Raw genomic sequence first — 24,050 nt, 5'->3', positions numbered from 1 at the left:
TTTCCGGGAGTGACAAGCCCAGGGACTGCGTCGACGCAGTGTCCTGGGCTTGCAAGCTGGTCAGCCTGAGTAAGCTGAGGCTTACACAGCTGGCTGGCGACCTGATGGTCGCGACGGTGATCCTAGACTACGAGCTCCGTCGCAGTGCTGGGATTGCAAGTGCAGCAGGGGGTGTCATACATCTCCTGCTGCATATGTATAATAGCAAGGATGTAATTGCAAAGCTGCCTGCGTGCATACATCATATCTATAACATGCGTGCAGCTTTGCAATTGGCATCCTTGCTGAATCACCCCCAATGAACAGAATAGTATAAAAGTATTGACACAGTTCAGCATATATTTAGTAGCACAGAGTGTTTAATAGAACAAATATAATCAGCATCTGACCCACCCAGATTTTGTGAATCCATATAAATCAGAGTCGCAGTACTGATTTCCTGAGGAGCTTTGGATAAATTTGAGTCGCGGTTATTATCTTTTTGTGGTTCAGAATTCGGATTTTAAATCCGAATTTTAGGTTTTGAATTGCATAAATGACATAATTTTAGCTGTTTTTAAAAAAAAAAGTTTTATCATAATAAAAAAAGAAAAAAACAGAACCAAAACGCAACCAAAACACAAATATGAATCCAGATCCAAAACCACAACATGGGGCTCAGCGCACATCTCTAATTCTAATACTAACGAACCATACCCATGGGCACCGAGAGGGGGGGAGCGGGTACAGTTTACCCGGGCCTGGGCTTGCTAGAGGGGCCCGGCGGGGCCCGGTTATGGCGTGCCCCCCCCCCTCACAGCAGCTCAGCACACAGCTTGTGCTGTGCTGCAGTGTGAGCAGTCTCCTATGGCTGTGGGGGGAAGCGATCACACTGATTGCGCCCCCCCCTGCTTAGCGCCGGGCCGGGGGGCTTACAGCGCCCCCCTCCCCAGCGCGTGATTTATTTATTATTTTTTGTGAAGGGGGTGTGGCCACGCCTCCCATGATTAGGCCATGCCCCCTCCTTTACTTGGGCCTGGCCGGGCTCTCTACGGCCCTGACCATACCACATGGGAAATATTGCTCTCCAAAGCAAACATCCCAAGGAATGTTTCAAACTTTAAGCTTTATTGTTTTATCCTTGTACTTTTTATAAATCATTACATTATGCATTGGTTACACAATTACATAATTTGTTTTCAATTTACTAATTTAGTAGATTGAAACATCAGTATTTAAAGATGGGTACACACCATACGACGATTGCGACCCAGCGATGCTATGTAACGATACATTGCGCACGCCATACACACCGCATGATCCGACGTACCATGTATTAATACATGTATTAATACATGCTGCATGTAATTGCACCACGTTGTTCATTACATCATCCCAAATGCTGTGCAGGACAGCAGATGGACAATACAATGAGCGGACGTCAGGAACGACAGATCGGGCATACAAACTATACGATGTGTACAATATATATCGTTCCAATCCACATCAAGCTGATATACCGTGCAATACATCGTATAGTGTGTGCCCAGCTTCATTTACCTCTAAGCCAGAGATTCCCAAACGTGGTCCTCAAGGCTCCTTTACAGTTCAGGTTTTGGAGATATACATGGTTGACCACAGGTGGCTTAATTAGTACCTATCTCTAAAACCTGAACTGCTGAGGAACCTTTGGGAACCTCTGCCCTAAGCAACAGATTACTATATTTTTTAATCATCACAATGAGCAAGTTTGCATTGATATTAGATTTTTTTTTTTTCTTTCATTGGTAATGAATATATTCATCATTACGTGAATACTAAGCACAAAATCATAGTTCTGTCTTTTAAGAGTATTGGGCATTTTCTTTTTTGTAAAAGTTTGAATATGTATTAGGTTTGAGAATTTAGCTCACAGTGGCCATGTTTGTGTCACATTGATTTGTATTCCTGACTTCACCAACACCTGCTGATATCTGAACCTTTGCTTCTGAATTTATGTAAACTTTATTGATTAATTCAACATGAGACGCATACAATGTGTAGCGGTTATACATTTTTAATATATAATATAAATATAATGAAAAATGAATTTACTTAATAATTAAATAATTATTTAGTACAACAATAAAAGCTTCATATGTTTCAGTAAAGTAAGGTTAACAGCCCCAAGCCATTACTACCTATTTAAAGGATAATGTTACAATGATCACTGTACAAGAGTCATGTTTACTTTATTTGATATCACTGCACCTACTGTTGTGCTATGTACAGGGCTGGTGGAAACTATGTGGGTGCCCTAGGCAGCACCCCTCCCCATCAAAAGTAGCAGCGCTTCAACCACCTCAGAAATTACGCCCTTACCCCTGTTTATTCTTACCTTAGTAGCTTGGAGTTGTTTGGGAGGCATCTCCTATTCCTCCTGCTGGGAGAGTAGTGCTGGGCGTCATAGACCACACTCTCAGCCTATCAGTAGCGTTGAGGCAAGAAACTGCCAGTTGCTTCTTCGACATGTTAGTGGCTGAGAGCCATGTGGGGGTGCCGTGGTGACAATAAAAACACTATATGAGTAACATTATGACATCCATTCAGTGTTTTAGATACCCCTTAACTTGATCAGCCCTAGGTGACAGCCAGTGTGTCGGACTGCGGCATGAAGGGCCCACTGGGTTAATGCAAAGGTAGGGGCCCATGCTTAAGGGGTGTGGTCATCCACCAGAGGGGGTGTTGCCAGCCACCACAGATGCTTGGTTAACCATTAGGCAAATTTTGGTGTAGTTTCTATATAGGGAACCCAGCCCCCATGTTGATCAGTGGTCCTGCTTCTCCAGGTAACCAATCATCTAATAGAGTAACAATCTATTATTTTAGGTCTGGAGACTGACACCTAGAAGAGTGGGGTAGGCCCACAAGTATACACTGGTGCACAAGTGCATGGTATGGCACTTGTAGTGCCAAAAGAGTGACCACTATACTTGAACAATGTTACTCTGTTACACACCGACCAGGAGTATCACTGGAGACATAAATGTTTTTCAGTATTGGACTTGTATATGTATGGGCATAGGGCCTGATTCATAGCTGAACGCTCTGACCAGAGCGCTCGCTCTGAATCAGGGCCCTCCTACCTTTATTTGGAGCGTCCTCATGGACGCTCGCATAGCTGTGGGTTACCACCCACAGCTTATGCGAGCGTCCATGATGATGGTCGCGATGGTCTTGACCATCACGACCATCGGGCTTGCGACGAGACCCTGCGGTAGGGTCTCGCTTCCGCAAGCCCAGGAGTGATTTTGGCTCTATCAGAGCCAAAGTCACTCCCACTGACATCATTACTGATGTCAGTGGGGCCGGCTTCAGACGGTAGGCGTTCCCATGGGAATGCCTCCGTCTGGCAGGCACGCCCACCAAAGGGGGCGTGCTGTCAATCAACATCGACAGCACGCCCCCTTTGGTGCGAGACCCGGAGCGATGGAGAGCCCGTCACTCGCCGGGTCTCGCGCATGCGCACGATGGAGCTCCCTCCGTCGTGCGCATGCGCAGTGGGGGAACATCGACCCGCTTGCGAGCGTACTGCCGCTCACGAGCGGGTCTGAATGACCCCCATAGTACATTTGTTTGGCCACCCTAAAGACCAGTCCTGAATGTGAGTAGGCTGCGCTGGAAGATGGTGTAAGTGATAAAATCTGGTGTAGAGTTGCAAACTGCTGGTGATGTGTTTAGATTTGCAAAATGCCCCAAATTAGGGACTTCAGTAAATGAAAACCCCAAATTTCTTTCTATTTATTGCATGCTAAATGCACCATGCCCTTTAATGAAGTTAATTCCAACAAATTAAAACTTTACATCAAGGGATATATTTAAAGTAGTATTTACACTTTATGAAAAATAATTATATAGAAAAAAATCACCATAGTAACTTTTTAACTTTTCTTCAACATGTTGGTTAAGTACTCTTTATGGATGTGCCGAGTTTAAGGTCCCCAGGAATCTCTGTAACGGTCCCACACCCCAATGCTCGCTCTTATTATCACTCAGCCTGTTGCAAGCTAAGAGGGTCTTAATAAAATTTCTCTAAAAACTTTCCATTCTTAAAAATGGGGATTTCTCAGGTAAAAGACCATGAATCCCACTTGGCCTATTTGGAAGCCGTTGAGCAGTAAGAGGAAAATGTATTGCACCATAGGGACCATTACAACACAACAGATGTTGAGGACCTCGGTGGTTCTGACGAAAGACACATCCATAGTAACTAGAATTTTGTGCTTTTTTTATATGAACTCATTGAGCTTAACTGAAAGGTAAAGGTGTAATATACTAGAGTAAAATGCTGCAATGCTTGATTTATATTGGAGAAGGACATGATAAGCAGGAAATGTCTCACATACACAGTGTAATGCGACTCTCCATATAATAGGGCACAGGCTCTCAAACTCAGCCCTCAGGACCCAAACAGTGCATGTTTTCCATGTCTCCTCAAAGAATCACAAGTGAAATAATTAGCTTCACCCGTGGATCTTTTTAAATGTGTAGTGAGTAATGAATACACCTGTGAACCTGAAGGGGGACCTGCAAAATGTGAACTGTGTGGGGTCCTGAGGACCGAGTTTGAGAATCTCTGATTTAGGGGCATGGAGGAGGTGATGGAGTGCCACATACTGTACCACATGCGAATCTTATTACCCGACATGAAAGCTGTAGCTCCAACTCATCCTCTGGGCACTCCTCTGGTGTGCAGCCACTCACAGTTACCAAGAGGAGGCAAATGTGGAAAAAAAGAGTGCAATGTGTCATATTTGTCTAAATTCAGTTGCCATTTTACTGTTCTGCAATGATCTTTAACATCAGTTGTATCTGTATGCAAAGTTCTGTGTTGAGGAATAGGGCAGTGAGGGGTATGTGAGACCTCTGACCACTATATTTTTCAGCTCACTTGATATATGCCTGAAATCTCTAACCTACTGGTTACAAACTACTTCATAAAATCATAAGTCCATAACAACAAAGAGTAACTTTGGGCCAGTTGGGAAATATGATTTATTTATTTTTTGTTCACTTTGGGGGGAATTCAATTTGAGCGATGTTGAATAGCAACGGGAGGGAGCTCCCAAAGCTATTCAATACACTGCGCTGTTTGGGCGGGCAAAGGATTTCTTCTCGCACCCCTTGGGGATGCGAGAAGAAATCCGACAATGTGCCAGGTATGCGCCCAGCACTTTAGTCAGAGAATGCTGGTTCTCGCGCCTTAAAGCCCTTTTTAAGTTGCGAGAATCGGCATTCTCTGACATAACAGTGCACTGAATTGAATAGCTCCTGGAGCTCCCTCCTAGCGCTATTCAATTTGCATTGAATTGAATTCCCCCCTTTGTTTTGAATTCCATTTTAAAATTCAGCACAGCTAAACAGTGTTCTGTTTCTGCCAAGTAATGATGTCATCAATATGCTGTACAGTAGGGTTGGGCAATTTACTCTATTTTTTAGTAATTACTGTAGGTCAAATGCCCATGCCTGTTTGTTGCTAGATGACTGCAAACCCTATGCTTAGAATGCTAGTCTTGCCCATCAAAATTCAGTTGGATTCAATTTTGATGAGGTGGATTTAATTTCTTAGCACACCTCTCAACATTTCAGATGAGCCAATGGGTCTTGGAGGCTTGTCCGTATCACCCACGGGCTGTTCCTAGTGCTGATTTTACTAGACTACACCTTAATTCAACAGTCTTTCAATACCACATGCACTCATTCACCCGTTATGCAGACATTCATCCCCAAATAGCTGACATTCAGGGCATTTCAGTCCCAATCAGGACAGCAGGATAGAGTCCTCAAATTGGGACTGTGCAGCTGAAATTGGAACAGTTAAAGGTATGCTTTAGAGTCACACATGCTGTTGTCCCAATTTGCTCTAAAGTTAAATAACGTTAAAATAAAATTAAGACTGGCATTAGGGATTCTAAATCTATTGCATTTACTTCTGTAATGTGTCTTATGTAGTTTGGTAATGTGTTTTTTGTAGTGTGATGGAAGATATATCATAAATAAATACTTTTGCTGAACAAAGCCTGGCTGACCCTGCTAGCTTGTACCTGGCACCAATTTGAATAGTATAGCTGCACTATTTGTAGTGAAATTAATGTTTTAGTGGCAGTGCAATTGGCTTCATTCATAATGTTATTATATTAGAACATCTGGGTGACTTTTACTCAGCATGCTATACCTGATAAGTCTGTGTTTGCTTTTCAGAGTGTTTGGATTTGCTATTGTTGCGACATCGACGTTAAACATGTTGATCCCTTCTGCTGCCAGAGTACATTATGGATGTGTCATCTTCGTCAGGATCCTCCAGGGATTGGTAGAGGTAAACATTGTTCATTGCTAACCCGGTAAACCAGACTTCCCAACTCCATTATAGACACCTGTAGCTCCTCCCATATCTTTAGGACCTAATAGTTTCTAAAACAGGCAAAACACATGGGGTTGCAGTCACTTTAGCTTCTGTGACATCACTTCCCATTCTTATGAATCCAGCAACGTTCATTAATGCAAAGCAAGTCTGTCAAGCACTGCTTATTTGCTTTGCTAGAGAAGCACTTCCCTTCCTAACATGGCAACTTGCCACAGTGGGGGAAATCAAGCATGGTTAACATACAGTATTTGTTTGAGTATAAACACTACAATCATTTCATGTATATTATTCATAACAGAAAGACACAGGACCTCATTCAGAGTCGGTCGAAGCGGCCGCACGGTCGTATGGGAAAAGGGGCCGGATATGCAAATGATGCACTCGCATGTTCGTAGAGCTTAAGGTTGACCATACCCTCTCTTAAGCTCTACGATCATGTCAGTGTAAAAACCTCCCATGTCATGTGTGCCATGACACTACTTTGTTAATTATGCACTCCCATAAAACGCCGTTCGCATAATTAGGCACGTCTGCGTTCAGATCTCCACTCGCCCGTTTTCAAGCACCATCCCCTGTTACCACCCACAAACGCCTCAATCTGTCACTCAAACTACCGACCTGGCTGTGTTCAAGGAGAGAGAAATTTCTGATCGTAGCGGCTAGTTTGCGCACGCGCATTGCGAACTTTACGCATGCGCAGTTAAGCGAACAACGGTGGCGTACGACCGTGCGGCCGCTTCGACCGACTCTGAATGAGGTCCACAGTCCCTAATTATTAATAATGCTGAAAAGTGGTTTAGCATGCTCTTTACTTGTTACTGTTTTGTTTAATGCTTGGAGTCTGGCTAATTAGCAATATAAAGTAAAAAAAATAGCTATTGTTTTAGAATTTGATCAGAATATTTTGGAAGATGACAGTCTAAATGTATAACTAAATATAAATTACGCTGTATGGTGGCTCTGTATGAAATTAATGTTTTATGTGAAACTAGCTGGGATGCCCGGCATTGCCCAGGTTGAGGACTGGACCCTGAAGTACACCTGCAGCCTACTGCATGCGTTACTGATCCGAGCTGCATCCAAGGATGCAGCATCGGATCATCTGCGATCCATTCAGCCGGCTGACTGACCATGGGGTTGCGCAAGCCGCCACCGCAGAAGAGTAAAAGAAGCCAGGAAATCGGAAATCTCTGTCAGCCAACGGAGATCCCGGCCTCTACCCCCCCACCCCAACAGCGGCGACATGCCTCTGTTTTGGGAAACCGAGTCCATGGCCACCCGCTCCCCATCCAGAAACGGCAACTGACAGTCTGCTGCTCGACTGCATGCAGGTTAGCAGAGTCATACTGCACATGCACAGTACGGGTCAGGCGCATGCACAGAATACTGATAAATCTGCGTGATTCCTTTCACTGCGTCCACAGCTAAATCACACCCCCCCCCCCCCCCCCGAAATCACTCTGCAGACCAACATTAAAACCATGTCTAGTAGAGCTGCCACCTGGAAGGAATGCCGGGAATGGATTCCAGTTCCCGGACAGAAGGGAGCCCATCAACAGTGGCACTGTGTGGCTGCGATCAATCTCCCCTGCTGGATATAGCGATATCTATCGTATATAAATATAACAGGATAGAAAATAGATTTCCCCTTTTTGACAATCTTTTACTCCCGTCACATGGATATGTAAAAGAAAGGAGATAATCAGCACATATAGATGAATAGAATGATTTTTTAAATTTATATACGATAGGTAGCGCTATATCCATTAGTAAATCTATCATTCTATGCACTTTGGCCCTGATTCAGAGCCGCTCGTTATTTGCGGTTGTTCGTTCTAAAACAAGGGGTGGCTATTCAAATGAACCGTTCGCTAATTGCGGTGTGTTCACGCCTCTAAGTCTGAACGAGCGAGCAAAACTTGCGGTTGTAATTTTGAAAAATACGCCCCCTTGCCGCTCGCACCATACGTCATGTCCGCTATTTATTAGATTAATCGAGTACATCGACCAGCGTATGAGCTGCTTGCTATTCTTGTGGCTGGTTTTTTCAACCGCTATTTTGCGAGCAGTTCTGAGTAAAAAAAAACCAAGTGACGTGGTCAATGACGCTGCTGTATTAATTATGCACTTCCTTAAAACGCCCGTTTTGACCTTTAAGCACGCCTGCGTTCGAATTCCACACCCCCGTTTTCAAGCACCTTCCCCTGTTACCACCCACATACGCCTCCTTCTGTCACTCAAAATAGCAGGCATTCGCTATATAGCGAACAAACGATTTTCGGCCGCACTGACTGGTTCGCGCATGCGTATTAAAATCCGTACGCATGCGCAGATGTGTGAACATCGGTCAGAACCAACGAGCGGCCGCTTACGAGCGGCTCTGAATCAGGGCCTTTGTTTTTTTGTTTTTGTTTGAGTAAACCCAGGATTCTTGAGATTAGCTGCGGTCACCTTATTAGGCACCAGTATCATATCACCTACCCCTATTTTCTCAATATCCCCTGCTGTTTGTAATCTACATATGCTAAACTTTGCCAGGATCAAAGATTGTTGATTGATTGTGCTGTCTGCCACAGTCTGAATGTATGAGGGCTGAGATGCTCATGAGCCTGTCAGAGTGTCTATTAAGCCAGCCGCTCAGCCCCAGAACCTGTGTAATCTAAGAGTATCCCCATTTTTAGGGATTGTGTGACAGTGTGTAGCCCTGATGAAGTTCAAAACTAGGCAAAAAACTAATCCTGGTCAAACTACACCACCATGCCAAATTTGGTGGAGATAGGTACAAAACTCTGGCCGTGCATGAAGGACAAAACAGACAGACAGGCACACCCACACACTCTCTTGCTTATTATATATATAATGTGTTTGGCTATGGGTTGACTGCTGGCACTTGTCATATTCAGGTGCCATATCTTGCAATCTCGCGCAAAGTCTAGAGGGAAATTCACATACAGTCAAGGAGTCTGCAGTGACAGAGGCAGATGGTGCTTTCCAGAAGCATGATTTCAGAGCAAAATAAAACAAAATAAAAAAAACCCCACTGCAACAATGATAGAATTAGAGCATTACACTGTACATATAATGTATGGTAAGGTGAAAAAAGGAAAAACATTAATAAAGCCATCTTGACCATCTTGCAAAATTAATATAATACCTTATCAAGTAATATAACTCTGCAAATATCATATGAATACTGATTTAAACTCACATCTAATTAAAATGAAAAAGTTCAATTAGTATTACAGTTGCCCACCCGATGATCATCACACTTCAAGATAAGACACAATCAGGCCCTCCTGAGCTGTTTCTTATTTTAAAGGTAAGGCAAAACATCTTATCGGCTGTCATGCTATTAACTAGCTGGGTAGCCCACTTTAAACTCGTCGGTTCTTCGGAGCAAGTTGCATTCGGAACACGTGGGTTCCTGTTACGATCCATTGCCGGGACTTCTGACTATCCTGTAGTTTCCAGTCCTGGCTGTTGCTAGGCAGCAGGGAAGATGACAGTATGTAGAAGTTTCAGCTGCAACCAGCCTGTAATCAAGCTCTCACTCTGTGGGCAGCTCAAGCTGCAAATGAATCTCTAATCGAGAAAGCTGGTTTTGCATTGGTTCTTGACCAATTCACCTGTTAAATTGCAGTCAGTCCCAGCATTCCCTGACGGTGATAGTCTTCGTGGAGCCTTTTCATTCAGTCCCTGTTCATGTTTTGCTAATCCAGAGTTCACCACTGTGCATTTACCCTGCTGATATTCACTCCTTTGTATACCACTGTGTTACCTGTGCTTGCATTATCTGCTGAGCAACCCACCTGTGCCTTGCAGGAATCACTGTTGTAGCCAGTGCCTTCCTATATTGGGATTGCTGTGTTATGCTGCTGCTGCAATAATAGTGACTGTGTTTTCATTATCACTGCATTGAAGACTGGTACATATCTGAGTGTTCTATTACTTGCATTCACCTGTGGTTTAATACTGTGCTGCACTTCAAGGATTGCATTATTCCAGTTATTACCTAGTGATCTCCTGTCTGTTGCATAAACCCCTACTGTTCGGAGGTAGAAGACCTGGCGGCCGCCTAAGTACTAGTGTGTGCATCTAACACTAAGGGAACAGCGGGTGGCTGTTATAGGCAGAAGACCCTCCATAGAAGGACTCTAGGGGTCTTATGTAATAGTGCAGGAGTTTCATAATAGTTCCTTTTTTCAGTTCCATTTGGACTACATTAGACCAAGCCAGAAATGAGGGAAGAGGTCAGTATTAAGTTAGGGAATTATTTTATGTATTTATTTTTATGGTGATGTTTTTTAACTCTGCATAAAATGGGGGCAATTATTTTATTTGGGAATCATATGCCTGCAAAATGTACTATTTATTTTATTGCAAAGAGCCAGTATTTTATCATTTTTAATAGGGGGCATTCATTTATTAATAATTGTATTTTAAAAGCACCCAAGAATATTAATCTAGTTACAATGATGCAACATTTTACTTATACTTACATTGGTACTGACAGCCCAGTAGTACCAGTATGTGCCCAATACTATTCATTGGTTTGGTTATTTATAGGCAGTGGCATATCTAGGGGTGGTGGGGTCGAGCGAGGCACGTGCCCTGGGCCCAATGGCAGGATTGACAAAAGGAGTGCCGTCGGTGTTGGTTATTAATGTGCTGCTCTCTCCTAGCCTCCCACTGCTCTCTCAAACGTCAGCAGTGAATGTTCCAATCACCGCTCTCCCTCTGTCTCCTCTGCTGTTTTCAGTTGGGCTGCATGTGTGATGCTGAATAGAGTAGGGAGGGGGAGTGCTACACTTTTGTGCAATTGATAAATAGGGAATGTTTTTTTTGTGGAAATTATATAAAGTCTACTTTGGCATAAGGAGACTAAATGATAATGTTGACATAGGCACATGTGAATGATGATGCCCTATTGAGCAGAGTTAATTAGCTGGATCCACCCCTTTTGACTACATACATGGCACATGATCATTGCAGCTAAAATAGGAAAAAGTGAACATAAACAATTATTATCTAACACACAAGCAATGAACATATAATTTAAAGCAAGTGTGCACAAATCCTTATTGGAGGAGTAAGTGGGAAGCAGCATAGAATGGATGGACAAAAACTGTTTTTTTTTTTGGCCCACATGAATCCTGCGTAACATTTATACTTTAATACATCGGTATGTGACACTCATTCAAAATGCATGAGTATCATAGAGAATAAGTGTAACAATTTTTGTGGCATGGGGGGAAAATAAGGAGCTTTTTTTGTTTGTTTCTTCTCTTTTTGGAACTTTTCTAGTTTGGTGGAACCAGATACAAACAAAGATATATCTGTGTCTCACCTGCATTTCTGTAATCCATACCCAATACAGGGGAAGTTCTTGTAACCTTTATGCTTGGCAAAGAGCATTTTGAAGCTCAATATACAATAGAGATGATTCTACTGACTTCGATAAAACATAGGAGCTTTCAAGGGACTTCTAAACAGTATAGCATTCTACTGAAATCAGAACAATTCAGAGAGCATTATACTGACCAATAAATGCAGAGAGCCTTCTAGTGCCTAATATACAATACACTCAGCATTCTATTGACCTCTAAACAGAAAACATTCCTACAACTAATGAACAATGCAGAGAGTATTCTAGTAACCACTATACATAATGCATATTAGTGACAAGTATACAATATAAAGAGCATTCTATTGAACGCTATATATAAAAAAAAAATTCCTAGTAATCAGTATACATTGCATGGAGCATTTCCCAAATCTCTGTTGTCTTAACAATGCAGACCTCAGGCATCTTGTGGAAATATAATGCTGAACTCACATAATTTTTGGCTTGAAAATGAAAAGCCAAGTTCTATGCAGACTTCCCAATAAAGACCCCAATCTCTGGTAGCTTTAAAATGAAAAACCCAATTTTCTGGAGGCATCTCATAGTACATTTATTGCAGTCCGAGGCTATCACTCTATAGTACTCTGTGTTGGAGGTGCTGTACCATGATCATAACCAGACGATTGCCATTTACCAATAATAGTGGGTTGAACAAGGGCAGGTGGCAACGCTAAGTTTATGTTTCTCATAAGTACATTATCTTCATACAGAGACACTAAACAAAGTTTGTTATTCATGTATGTGAGATCAATGTGTTAATTAATTCGTAGGATTTCGCACTAACCTATATGGTGCGGCATGTGCCATTTGCATGTTACTGAATGGGAGATTTTTCATTGAGTAACATATATATATATATATACACAAGGGTCTCGTCGCAAGCCCGATGGTCGCGATAATCGTGACCATCACCTGGTCGCTCGCAAAAGCTGTGGGTCGCTTTTGCGAGCGCCTCTGAATGAGGTCCTAAGTGTCTTCTTTACCTGGCTGTAAGCTGCGAGTGCCATCCATATAGTCCTGGATTTACATAATTACTGAGAAAAGGCACCGGGCGAAGCTGATTTGCATTGGGAGTGCCGAGCACATGGAGAGTATATATATATATATATATATATATATATATATATATATATATATAATACAAATGGTGAAAAACAACCACCTCATTGTGTAATATGCCTATTGGTTATATGCACGCATCGTCCACACTAAATATGCATACCGTAATGCCCTAGTAAACCGGCATGTAGTATTTGATCTTTAAATCTCTGTCTCCCTCTTGTAGTTTTTAGAAGAGGCTTTTAGTCCAAGCTCATTAATAATTAAAGAAGTTCAAACAGGCTTATCTGAAAAAGTAACAGCATCGGCTGACAGAGGTCCCTGCTTCCTCAACGCGTTTTGTCTTTTACATCCCTCTGGTAGGACTTTGTTTCTTCTGCCGAAGTCCGACCAGATGCGTGCATATAACCATTAAGCATATTACACTATGAGGCGCTTGTTTTTCACCTTTTGTATTTCATGAACATCTGTAACCTTACAACAAAGGTCCATCTGGAAAAACACGATCTGCCACTGTTGATACCGGGGTCATAGTGGGAGATCATATTGAATTACTCATTTGAATGAATATTTGGACAGGACATCTGAATGGTTAAGCGCTGTGACTAGTACTTGTGTTTTGTGTGTGTGTATATATGTATCATATATATTTTTATATATATATATATATATATATATAAATGAATGAAAGAGAAGGGGATTGACCTTGGGCGACAATTCCGCAAATTGGTGTACACAGTGTTGATACATAAGGTATGTTTCAACAGCGGGATTTATTTAAATATATATACGATGTTATGTGCAAAGTGCTAATATATAAAGTGCATAGTAGTGAAAAGAGGATCTGTTTGTGAATAGTTTAACAACATAAATCATTGCAATAAAAAGTATAAATACCAATATATAAAGTTAAAAAGGTGTACAATTTATTTAGGGATTTTAAAATAAATAAGAAAAAAACACGTATATATGCAATGGAACCCCTATATTAGGGGAGTTCCCTCAATAAAACACAGCCAATTCAATAAAATAAATACAAATAATTAAATATAAGTTTTTGGAGGAGAATAAAATAATAGCTTATCTGAGTCAAGGTATAAAGGAATATGCGTTTTCCTAGGGCAAGAGGTATGGTCCCAACGCGTTTCGTCTGCTGACTTCTTCATGGGGATGAAGGTTAAGGTGTAATGTCCACCTATTTATACCCCTTTACTTTTCATTAGGGACTAATTATTTCCGGGTCAGGGTTCAACTATACACCCGGTAAACTCTAGCTACACAGCGCATTCTCATGTAAAATGCTGGATATATGAATGATACAGAGAACATAAACATTAGATCTAAATTTCCATGTTATGATATTCGTAAATAAAAGTTAATTCATCCTCGAGTGGGAGTGCTTCTGCCCACGGATCCGGAGCAATTCGTCACTTCCGCCCTCTTGTGTATATACTTCTGCCAGGTCCTTGCATCATATCCGTTCATGTGCTCCACTCTGGGTACTTCCGGACTTCCGCCCTGGTTTGACGTCTGAATCCAAGCTCCTGTGACGCGTCCTCTGATGACTTCCGCCCTCAGTGTCCTGTATGGAGCAGAATTCCGCCCTTTGTATTCGGCTCGCAATCTGTGTAAAATATACTGGGACGCTCTCTATGTAGATATTAAGGATCCCTATAATTAAACAGAATCAATCATAAGTTTTTGATACAAAGATTATGATAAAGCGGAGTTAATCATTGATTTATCATGTTATGTTAATTTAGTACAATTTTGTGACTTATTAGGCGAGTAGTAAATAAATAAATAAAAAGAATCAGGAATATATGTTTTTATAAAAAAAGGGATAATTATTGTGAGATAGTAAAGTTCAAGGTTTTCCAAATTTGCGGTTCTTGATGTCATTGTCCATTAATTGGTCCTCTTGTTTAGTTAGTCCTTGGTGTTAACTCTTATATTGTCATGTATTAATTGAGGTAAGTGATTTTTGCATAAAAGACATAACTTATGATAATTCAGAGAGCTTAGTTAAAAAAGCTTGTTTCGGGATACACTTTGTAGATTCTTCAGGTGATGCGATTCTGGAATGATGGACTCTATAGTAGCTACAACACCAGGTCTTCCCAGGAGGTCTCCCATCCCTGTACTGACCGGGCCCAGTCATGTATAGCTTCCAAGATCAGATGAGTTTTGGCACACGCACACTGGTATAAGTGTAGATACTTCCGAGTCCCCTCATGTCATCATCCTCATCACCAATTCCTTTCACCATAGGATTCGGATGGTATTTTCTTATAGAATGGGTTTGTCTACTACACCAGGTATACTCTGGGGATATCCATCCCAGATACTTTCCAGGCCCAAAACGTGATTAGCCCCATAGTGTACCCACCAAAAAATGGGCATTTTCATGATGGTATGGTAGTAATAACCCATTCTGTTGGTCTTGTGCTGTTTTCTAACAGGAAAGGTGCTACTTCGTAACTTTCGTTGATGCCTTTTGGAGCCATGGTGTTAAGTTAAAAAATCCAGTACATTTCACGTCTGGACAAAAGATTCCCTAAATCACCTCCTCTTTCACTCAAGGTCACATGTTCGATAGCCTTGAATGTTAAATCCTCGGGATTAGAATTGTGTTTGATGATGAAATCCCTGGGCAGAAGCACTCCCACTCAAGGATGAATTAACTTTTATTTACGAATATCATAACATGGAAATTTAGATCTAATGTTTATGTTCTCTGTACCATTCATGTATCCAGCATTTTATATGAGAATGCACTGTGTAGCTAGAGTTTACCGGGTGTATAGTTCAACCCTGACCCGGAAATAATTAGTCCCTAATGAAAGGTAAAGGGGTATAAATAGGTGGACATTACACCTTAACCTTCATCCCCATGAAGAAGTCAGCAGACAAAACGCGTTGGACCCATACCTCTTGCCCTAGGAAAACGCATATTCCTTTATACCTTGACTCAGATAAGCTATTATTTTATTCTCCTCCAAAAGCGTATTTTTAATTATTTGTATTTATTTTATTGAATTGGCTGTGTTTTATTGAGGGAACTCCCCTAATATAGGGGTTCCATTGCATATATAAATGTTTTTTTCTTATTTATTTTAAAATCCCTAAATAAATTGTACACCTTTTTAACTTTATATATTGGTATTTATACTTTTTATTGCACTGATTTATGTTGTTAAACTATTCACAAACAGATCCTCTTTTCACTACTATGCACTTTATTTATTAGCACTGTGCACATAACATTGTTTATATATATATTTAAATAAATCCACTTGTTGAAACGTACCTTATATAACAACACTGTGTACACCAATAGCGGAATTGTCGCCCAAGGTCAATCCCCCTCTCTTTCAGTTACAAGGTAGTATTTCACCAATACTACATACTATTGACACGGAGCTGATGCCCACTTAGAGTACGTCAACTGGGCTTATCCGCACTTTCTTCCAAAAGTTTGGAATCACCCACCTTTTCTTTATTGTGAATCTTTACTGGCGCTGAATCCACATAAATCTTTATATATATTATATATATAATCAGTAGTGTTCAGTCTTTTTACTATTTGAGAGTCTAACATACAGTGCAGTTGGACGGGTACCAGGCAGGCACCTTATATCCTGTTGCCCCTCAGGGGCCCACACTCATTAGGATGCCCTCTACTCATGCGTTGCACCACCCTACACAGACTTCTTACCTGATGTGGAGCAAATAGGATGGGCAGTAGGCAGAGGGGAGAGATGTCAGAGTCAGTACTGTTTGTGATGCTGCACCTCTTTGTCAGAGATGACAAGGCAAGAAGCACTCAAGTTCATTATTAAACACAGCTCCTCCTTCCCATTATTAGGCAATGAGGAAGTGGGTATACTATATTTAAATCCCCATGCAGCTGGCAATCAGTGCGGGAAATGGGAAAAATTAAATCACTAAATGATTTACATGTTTCAAGATTACACACATTCAGTGGTTTAGGGGCCCACGCATCATTCCTTAAAGTTGTGAAAAGATTCATTTTAACTTACTTTGCAGAAATGAAGTATCAGGTCTATTCATTACACCTATGTAGTACAGGAGATATTACTGATATTTTCTGCTTACCTTACAGCCCTGATAATGTTTACAGTCTCCATACAGTAGTTTGGGGATCTTCCTTCATCAAACTCTATAAACTAAAAGATTATGGAATTTGAAAGGGAGAACATACGTCATCTTCAGATAGTGTCAGTTCCTGAAGCCCCGTTCCTTCCAATGGGTAGAAGGTGAGGGTTATGAGGAGGGATTCATTCTTATCCCTCCACCCCGGGTCCACTCTGCAGTGCGCATGCGTGAACTCAGTTGAACCCAGCAGTTTAAAGTTCTGCTTCTAGTATGCGGTGGAATCGGCAGTAGTAAGGTTCAACAGTCCCTACACTGGAGCAATATTGATTTGCTAAAACTGAATTGCTAATCTCCGCAATTTGCGGCAAGTTGGATACCAAAGTATCGCGGTACCCTAGTGGCATATTGATGACTATGCCCCTAAATCACCCCAAAATGTTTCCCTATGTGTAGCGAGTGATGGCTCTAGACATTTGATTACCACAACGTTAGGTGGTGCATCTATATTTTCTACAATTTCATAGATATGTACATAGATTAGGGGTGTGCACCGGCCACTTTTCGTGTTTTGTGTTTTGGTTTTGGATCTGGATCTTTCTTCGTGTTTTGGATCTGGATTGGTTTTGCCAAAACCACCCTTCCGTGTTTTGTGTTCTGGGTTTTGTGTTTTGGATCTGTATTTTTTTTTAAAAAAGCATAAAAACAGCTAAAATCACAGAATTTGTAGGTTTTTCTGCTCCTATGCTATTATTAACCTCAATAACCTTAATTTCCACTCATTTCCAGTCTATTCTGAACACCTCACACCTCACAATAGTGTTTTTATGTCCAAAAGGTTGCACCGAGGTAGCTGGATGACTATGCTAAGCGATACGAGTGGGCGGCACAAACACGTGACCCATCTAGGAGTGACACTGCAGTGGCAGACAGGATGGCAGTTAGAAAAACTAGGCCCCAAACTGTACATAATGCAAAGAAAAAAAAGAGGTGCAAGATGGAATTGTCCTTGGGCCCTCCCACCCACCCTTATGTTGTATAAACAGGACATGCACACTTTAACAAATCAATCATTTCAGCGCCAGGGTCTGCCACACAACTGTGGCTGAAATGATTGGTTCGTTTGGGCCCCCACAAAACAAGCTGGCAATTAATGTGTCCCTGCACAAACTGGCTCTACGGAGGCAAGATGTCATCCTCATCCTCCTCATCCACCGATTCCTCACCCTCTTCAGTGTGTACATCCTCATCCTCACAAAGTATTAACTCGTCCCCACTTGAATCCACCACCACAGGTTCCTCTGTACCTTCTGGAGGCTGGTCTCCCTGGAAGAGCTGATAATTCATTTATATGAACATCATCTTCTCCACATTCTGTGGAAGCAACCTCCTACGCCTTTCGCTGACAAGGTTCCCGGCTGCACTAAACACTCTTTCGGAGTACACACTGGAGGGGGGGCAACTCAGGTAAAATAGAGCCAGTTTGTACAGGGGCCTCCAAATTGCCTCTTTTTCCTGCCAGTACAGGTATGGACTGTCTGACATGCCTACTTGGATGCTGTCACCGATGTAATCCTCCACCATTCTGTCAATGGTGACAGTATCATATGCAGTGACAGTAGACATGTCAGAAATTGTTGCCAGGTCCTTCAGTCTGGACCAGATGTCCAAACTTGGTCCTGCCTGCCCTGCATCACCGCCAGCGGGTTGCTTAGGATACCTAAGTTTTTTCCTGGCAGCCCCAGTTGCGGGAGAAAATGAAGAAGGAGCCGTTGACGTGTCACGTTCCGCTTCAGCTGACAGTGTGTTCACCAGCAGGTCTTTGCACCTCTGCAGGCTTGTGTCGGCTGGAAAGAGAGACACCACATAGGCTTTAAACCTAGGATCGAGCACGGTGGCCAAAATGTAGTGGTCTGATTTCAACAGATTGACCACCCTGGAATCCTGGCAAAGCGAATGAAGGGCTTCATCCACAAGTCCCACATGCCGAGTGGAAACGCTCCGTCTTAGCTCCTCCTTCACTTTCTCCAGCTGCTTCTGCAAAAGCCTGATGAGGGGAATGACCTGACTCAAGCTGGCAGTGTCTGAACTGACTTCACGTGTGGCAAGTTCGAAGGGCTGGAGAACCTTGCACAACACGGAAATCATTCTCCACTGTGCTTGAGTCAGGTGCATACCCCCTCCTTTGCCTATGTCATAGGTGGATGTATAGGCTTGTATGGCCTTTTGCTGCTCCTCCATCCTCTGAAGCATATAGAGGGTTGAGTTCCACCGCGCCACAACCTCTTGCTTCAGGTGATGGCGGGGCAGGTTCAAGAGTGTTTGCTGGCGCTCCAGTCTTCGGCACGCAGTCGCTGAATGGCGAAAGTGGCCAGAAATTTTTCGGGCCACCCAAAGCGTCTCCTGCACGCCCCTGTCGCTTTTCAGAAAATTCTGCACCACCAAGTTTATTGTGTGAGCAAAACATGGGACGTGCTGGAATTTGTCCAGATGTAATGCCCGCACAATTTTGGTTGGTGTTGTCAGATATCACAAATCCCCAGGAGAGTCTAAGTGGGGTAAGCCACTGGGCAATGATTTCCCTCAGTTTCTCTAAGAGGTTGTCGGCGGTGTGCCTCTTACTGAAACCGGTGATACACAGCGTAGCCTGCCTTGTAACGAGCTGGCGTTTCTGAGATGCTGCTACTGGTGACGCTGCTGCTGTTGCTGCGTAAGGTGATACATCTACCCAGTGGGCTGTCACAGTCATATAGTCCTTAGTCTGCCCTGTTCCACTTGTCCACATGTCCGTGGTTAAGTGGACATTGTGCACAACGGCATTTTTCAGGACACTGAGGACACTTTTTCTGACGTTTCTGTACAGTCTCGGTATCGCCTGCCTAGTGAAGTGGAATCTAGACGGGATTTGGAACCGGGGACACACTACCTCCATCAATTATCTAAATCCCACTGCACTAATGGCGGATACCGGACGCACGTCTAACACCAACATAGCAGTCAAGGCCTCAGTTATACGTTTTGCTTCAGGATGACTGCTGTCGTACTTCATCCTCCTCGCTAAGGACTGTTGGAGGGTCAATTGTTTAGTAAAAGTAGTGGTGTTCCTACTTCCTCTCTGGGATGATGAACGACTCCCAGCAGCAGCAACAGCAGCAGCGGCAGCAGTAGGCGTAGCAATTCAGGATCCTCCGGAGGAATCCCGGATAGGAGAGTCAGTCATGCCAGTGACATGGCCTGCAGGACTACTTCCAATCCTGACTAAGGAGGAAATTGACGAGGAGGGAGTTGACGGTGTGGTTTGCAGGCGCTTGGATACAACAGGACAATGGGATTTAGGTGTCCCTGGACTGCTTACGGTCTTAGCCAAAGTTTCTGAACTTGACAGTAACTTTTTAGGAACGCGCTGCAGGTGCCGTATAAGGGAGGATGTTCCTAGGTGGTTGACGTCCCTACCCCTACTTATTTCACCTTTACATATGGTACATATGGCAAGACAGTTGTTGTCCGGATTTGGATAGAAATATTGCCAGACCAAAGAGGTGGAATGTTTGGTCTTCTGCCCAGGCATGACCGTGATGGGCTTTTTCATCCCACGGACAACAACTGTCTCCCCCGGAGCCTGATTTAAACAAACCACATCACCATCAGAATCCTCCTCGCCAACTTCCTCCTCAGCGCCAGCTACACCAGTATCCTCATCCTGTTGTACTTCAACAGTGACATCTTCAATTTGCATATCAGCAAGTGGACTGTGGGTGCTCCTTTCAGCACTTGCAGGGGGCGTGCAAATGGTGGAAAGAGCCACCTCTTCCCGTCCAGTGCTGGGAAGGTCAGGCATCGCAACCGCCATCACACTTGGACTCTCCTTGGGGATTTGTGATATCTTCTTAGAAAGCACAGTTCTTCGCTGTGCTTTTGCCAGCTTAACTCTTTTGATTTTTTTAGTGGGAGGAGGGCTTCCATCGTCAAGCTGAACCACTAGTCATGAACATACTAGGGATCGACCTTAGCCGTTCATTGCCACTCCGTGTCGTAAATGGCATATTGGCAAGTTTACGTTTCTCTTCAGCTGATTTAAATGTCTTTTTCAAGGTCATTTTCCTGAACTTTGCCATTTGGGATTGTATGTGCCCTCTACTATGACATTGGGCATCGGCCTTGGCAGACGACGTTGATGGCATGTTATCGTCTATGTCATGACTAGTGGCAGCAGCTTCAGCACTAGGAGGAAGTGGTTCTTGATCTTTCTCTATTTTATTTTTATCGGAGAAAGTTTGGTCCTCCATTTATGTTATATCGATTTGATATATACGTGCGGCTAAACACAGAAAATAATTTTTTTTTTGGTTTGGACTGGAGTGTACTTTGGGGGTTACAGCACCCTTTAACGGTCAAGCCAGCCGGCCCTTTACTTATGACACAGGCGCACGCTTGGCACTACTTTGTTGATGCACGTGCGGCTACTGCGCACACAATTCACAAACACAGAAAATAATTTTTTTGGTTTGGTTTGGACTGGAGTGTACTTTCGGGGGTTACAGCACCCTTAACGGTCAAGCCAGCCGGCCCTTTACTTATGACACAGGCGCACGCTTGGCACTACTTTGTTGATGCACGTGCGGCTACTGCGCACACAATTCACAAACACAGAAAATAATTTTTTTTTTGGTTTGGACTGGAGTGTACTTTCGGGGGTTACAGCACCCTTAACGGTCAAGCCAGCCGGCCCTTTACTTATGACACAGGCGCACGCTTGGCACTACTTTGTTGATGCACGTGCGGCTACTGCGCACACAATTCACAAACTCAGAAAATAATTTTTTTGGGGTTTGGACTGGAGTGTACTTTGGGGTTACAGCACCCTTTAACGGTCAAGCCAGCTGGCCCTTTACTTATGACACAGGCGCATGCTTGGCACTACTTTGTTGATGCACGTGCGGCTACTGCGCACACAATTCACAAACACAGAAAATAATTTTTTTTTTGGTTTGGACTGGAGTGTACTTTCGGGGGTTACAGCACCCTTAACGGTCAAGCCAGCCGGCCCTTTACTTATGACACAGGCGCACGCTTGGCACTACTTTGTTGATGCACGTGTGGCTACTGAACACACAATTCACAAACACAGAAAATAATTTTTTTTTTGGTTTGGACTGGAGTGTACTTTGGGGGTTACAGCACCCTTTAACGGTCAAGCCAGCCGGCCCTTTACTTATGACACAGGCGCACGCTTGGCACTACTTTGTTGATGCACGTGCGGCTACTGCGCACACAATTCACAAACACAGAAAATAATTTTTTTTTTGGTTTGGACTGGAGTGTACTTTGGGGGTTACAGCACCCTTTAACGGTCAAGCCAGCCGGCCCTTTACTTATGACACAGGCGCACGCTTGGCACTACTTTGTTGATGCACGTGCGGCTACTGCGCACACAATTCACAAGCACAGAAAATAATTTTTTTTTTGGTTTGGACTGGAGTGTACTTTGGGGATTACAGCACCCTTTAACGGTCAAGCCAGCCGGCCCTTTACTTATGACACAGGCGCACGCTTGGCACTACTTTGTTGATGCACGTGCGGCTACTGCGCACACAATTCACAAACACAGAAAATATTTTTTTTTTTGGTTTGGACTGGAGTGTACTTTCGGGGGTTACAGCACCCTTTAACGGTCAAGCCAGCCGGCCCTTTACTTATGACACAGGCGCACGCTTGGCACTACTTTGTTGATGCACGTGCGGCTACTGCGCACACAATTCACAAACACAGAAAATATATTATTTTTTTAGCACTTGGGGGGAGCACCCCTGATGGACAGAGCACCCCCTGGACAACACTACAGCACCCCTTTAGGACTGGGACACTGCACAGGACTTTGGAGTGGACACAGCCCTTATGGAGAACTGACTGCACAACACAGTCCAGCCAGCCCCTATGCACTTTGAAGTAGTGGACACAGCCCCTATTAACAACAGCAGCACAGCACAACACAGCCAGCCCCTATGGACTTTGAAGTAGTGGACAACAGCAGCACTACACTACACTACACTACACAGCCGTAACTCCCACCCTCCCTCTTCAATGTCCACAGCCGAGTGAGAAAATGGCGCCGACGCGGGTACCTTATATAGGATCCAAAACCTGCGAGACTCGGAAGGCGGGATGATGACGTTTTGCCTCGATTTCAGATCCGAGTGAGGCCGGAAAAGCCGAGCCTGACTCGGATCGGACTCGGATCGGGGGGGCTCGGGGGGGTTCGGATTTCAGAAATCCGAACCCGCTCACCCCTAACATAGATATGTACACACGCATGAAGGCATATTAATATTCAATATTGTTATATTCCTATCCATTGTTATTAGCATGATGCAATGTCTTTATTACATATTAACAGCACTTGGCCTTTGCTAGGATAGACTAAAGAAAAAATAACACGTGTCCATGTTTCTCCAGTTGCTCAGTTTGGCTGTAAATCAACCAATAGGAGAACACTGTCTTCAACTGACTGATGTAGAAATTAGATGTCCAGGGGAAAATGCAGGAATTTTGCCAGGAGATATACACATAATATAGAACACTGATGGCCCGGCACTCTGGTAACCCCAATCAGGGTAAATACCTTGCTTCAGGTGCCCTCAAAGGTGGAGCTCACTCCCCTTGATATATACAGGAATAGAATAGCGGCACTCAGGAGACTCCTTAATGCGGTGAAAAAGTGTCTTTAATTCGATGTTTCGGGGTACGGTGACCCCGTCTTCAGGAACACACACAGGACAAAACATACATAAACAGCATATATATTATATTTCACATGTGTATATGCCATACCTCTCTCTGTCTCTCTCTTCTGCTGGGCAGCTGTAGATGAGGGGATGCAGCAGCAGGACCAGGCACCATGTTATTAGGCCCGTCCCCTCGCGGCAAAATGCAGCGTTTCAAGGGTCTTTTATGAGGATGGTGGACAAAATGATGTGATTGTGAAGGAATCACATCATATTAGGGCTTAATAACATGGCAGTCGTTGTAAAAAAAAATGTAATAGTCTGTCAGGGGGGGTGTCTTTGGTTGCTCAGAAACCCCCCCAGTGTG

General features: G+C 43.3%; 1 protein-coding gene across 1 annotated transcript in view; it reads left to right on the top strand.

The window, feature by feature from the left end:
* Window positions 1–24,050, top strand: part of SLC17A7 (solute carrier family 17 member 7) — a 141,696-nt gene that overhangs the window by 100,399 nt on the left and 17,247 nt on the right. Inside the window, exon 4 of the mRNA XM_088450985.1 lies at window positions 6,220–6,334. Coding sequence (XP_088307111.1) covers window positions 6,220–6,334 — 115 coding nt within the window. The remainder of the gene's footprint in view (window positions 1–6,219; window positions 6,335–24,050) is intronic.

The sequence above is a fragment of the Taudactylus pleione genome, unplaced genomic scaffold, assembly GCF_031769625.1.
Source record: "Taudactylus pleione unplaced genomic scaffold, aTauple2 ptg000535l, whole genome shotgun sequence".
NCBI classification, from domain to species: Eukaryota; Metazoa; Chordata; class Amphibia; order Anura; family Myobatrachidae; genus Taudactylus; species Taudactylus pleione.
Note: the sequence above shows the minus strand (reverse complement) of the source record. Positions and strands in the feature narration are given on the sequence as shown.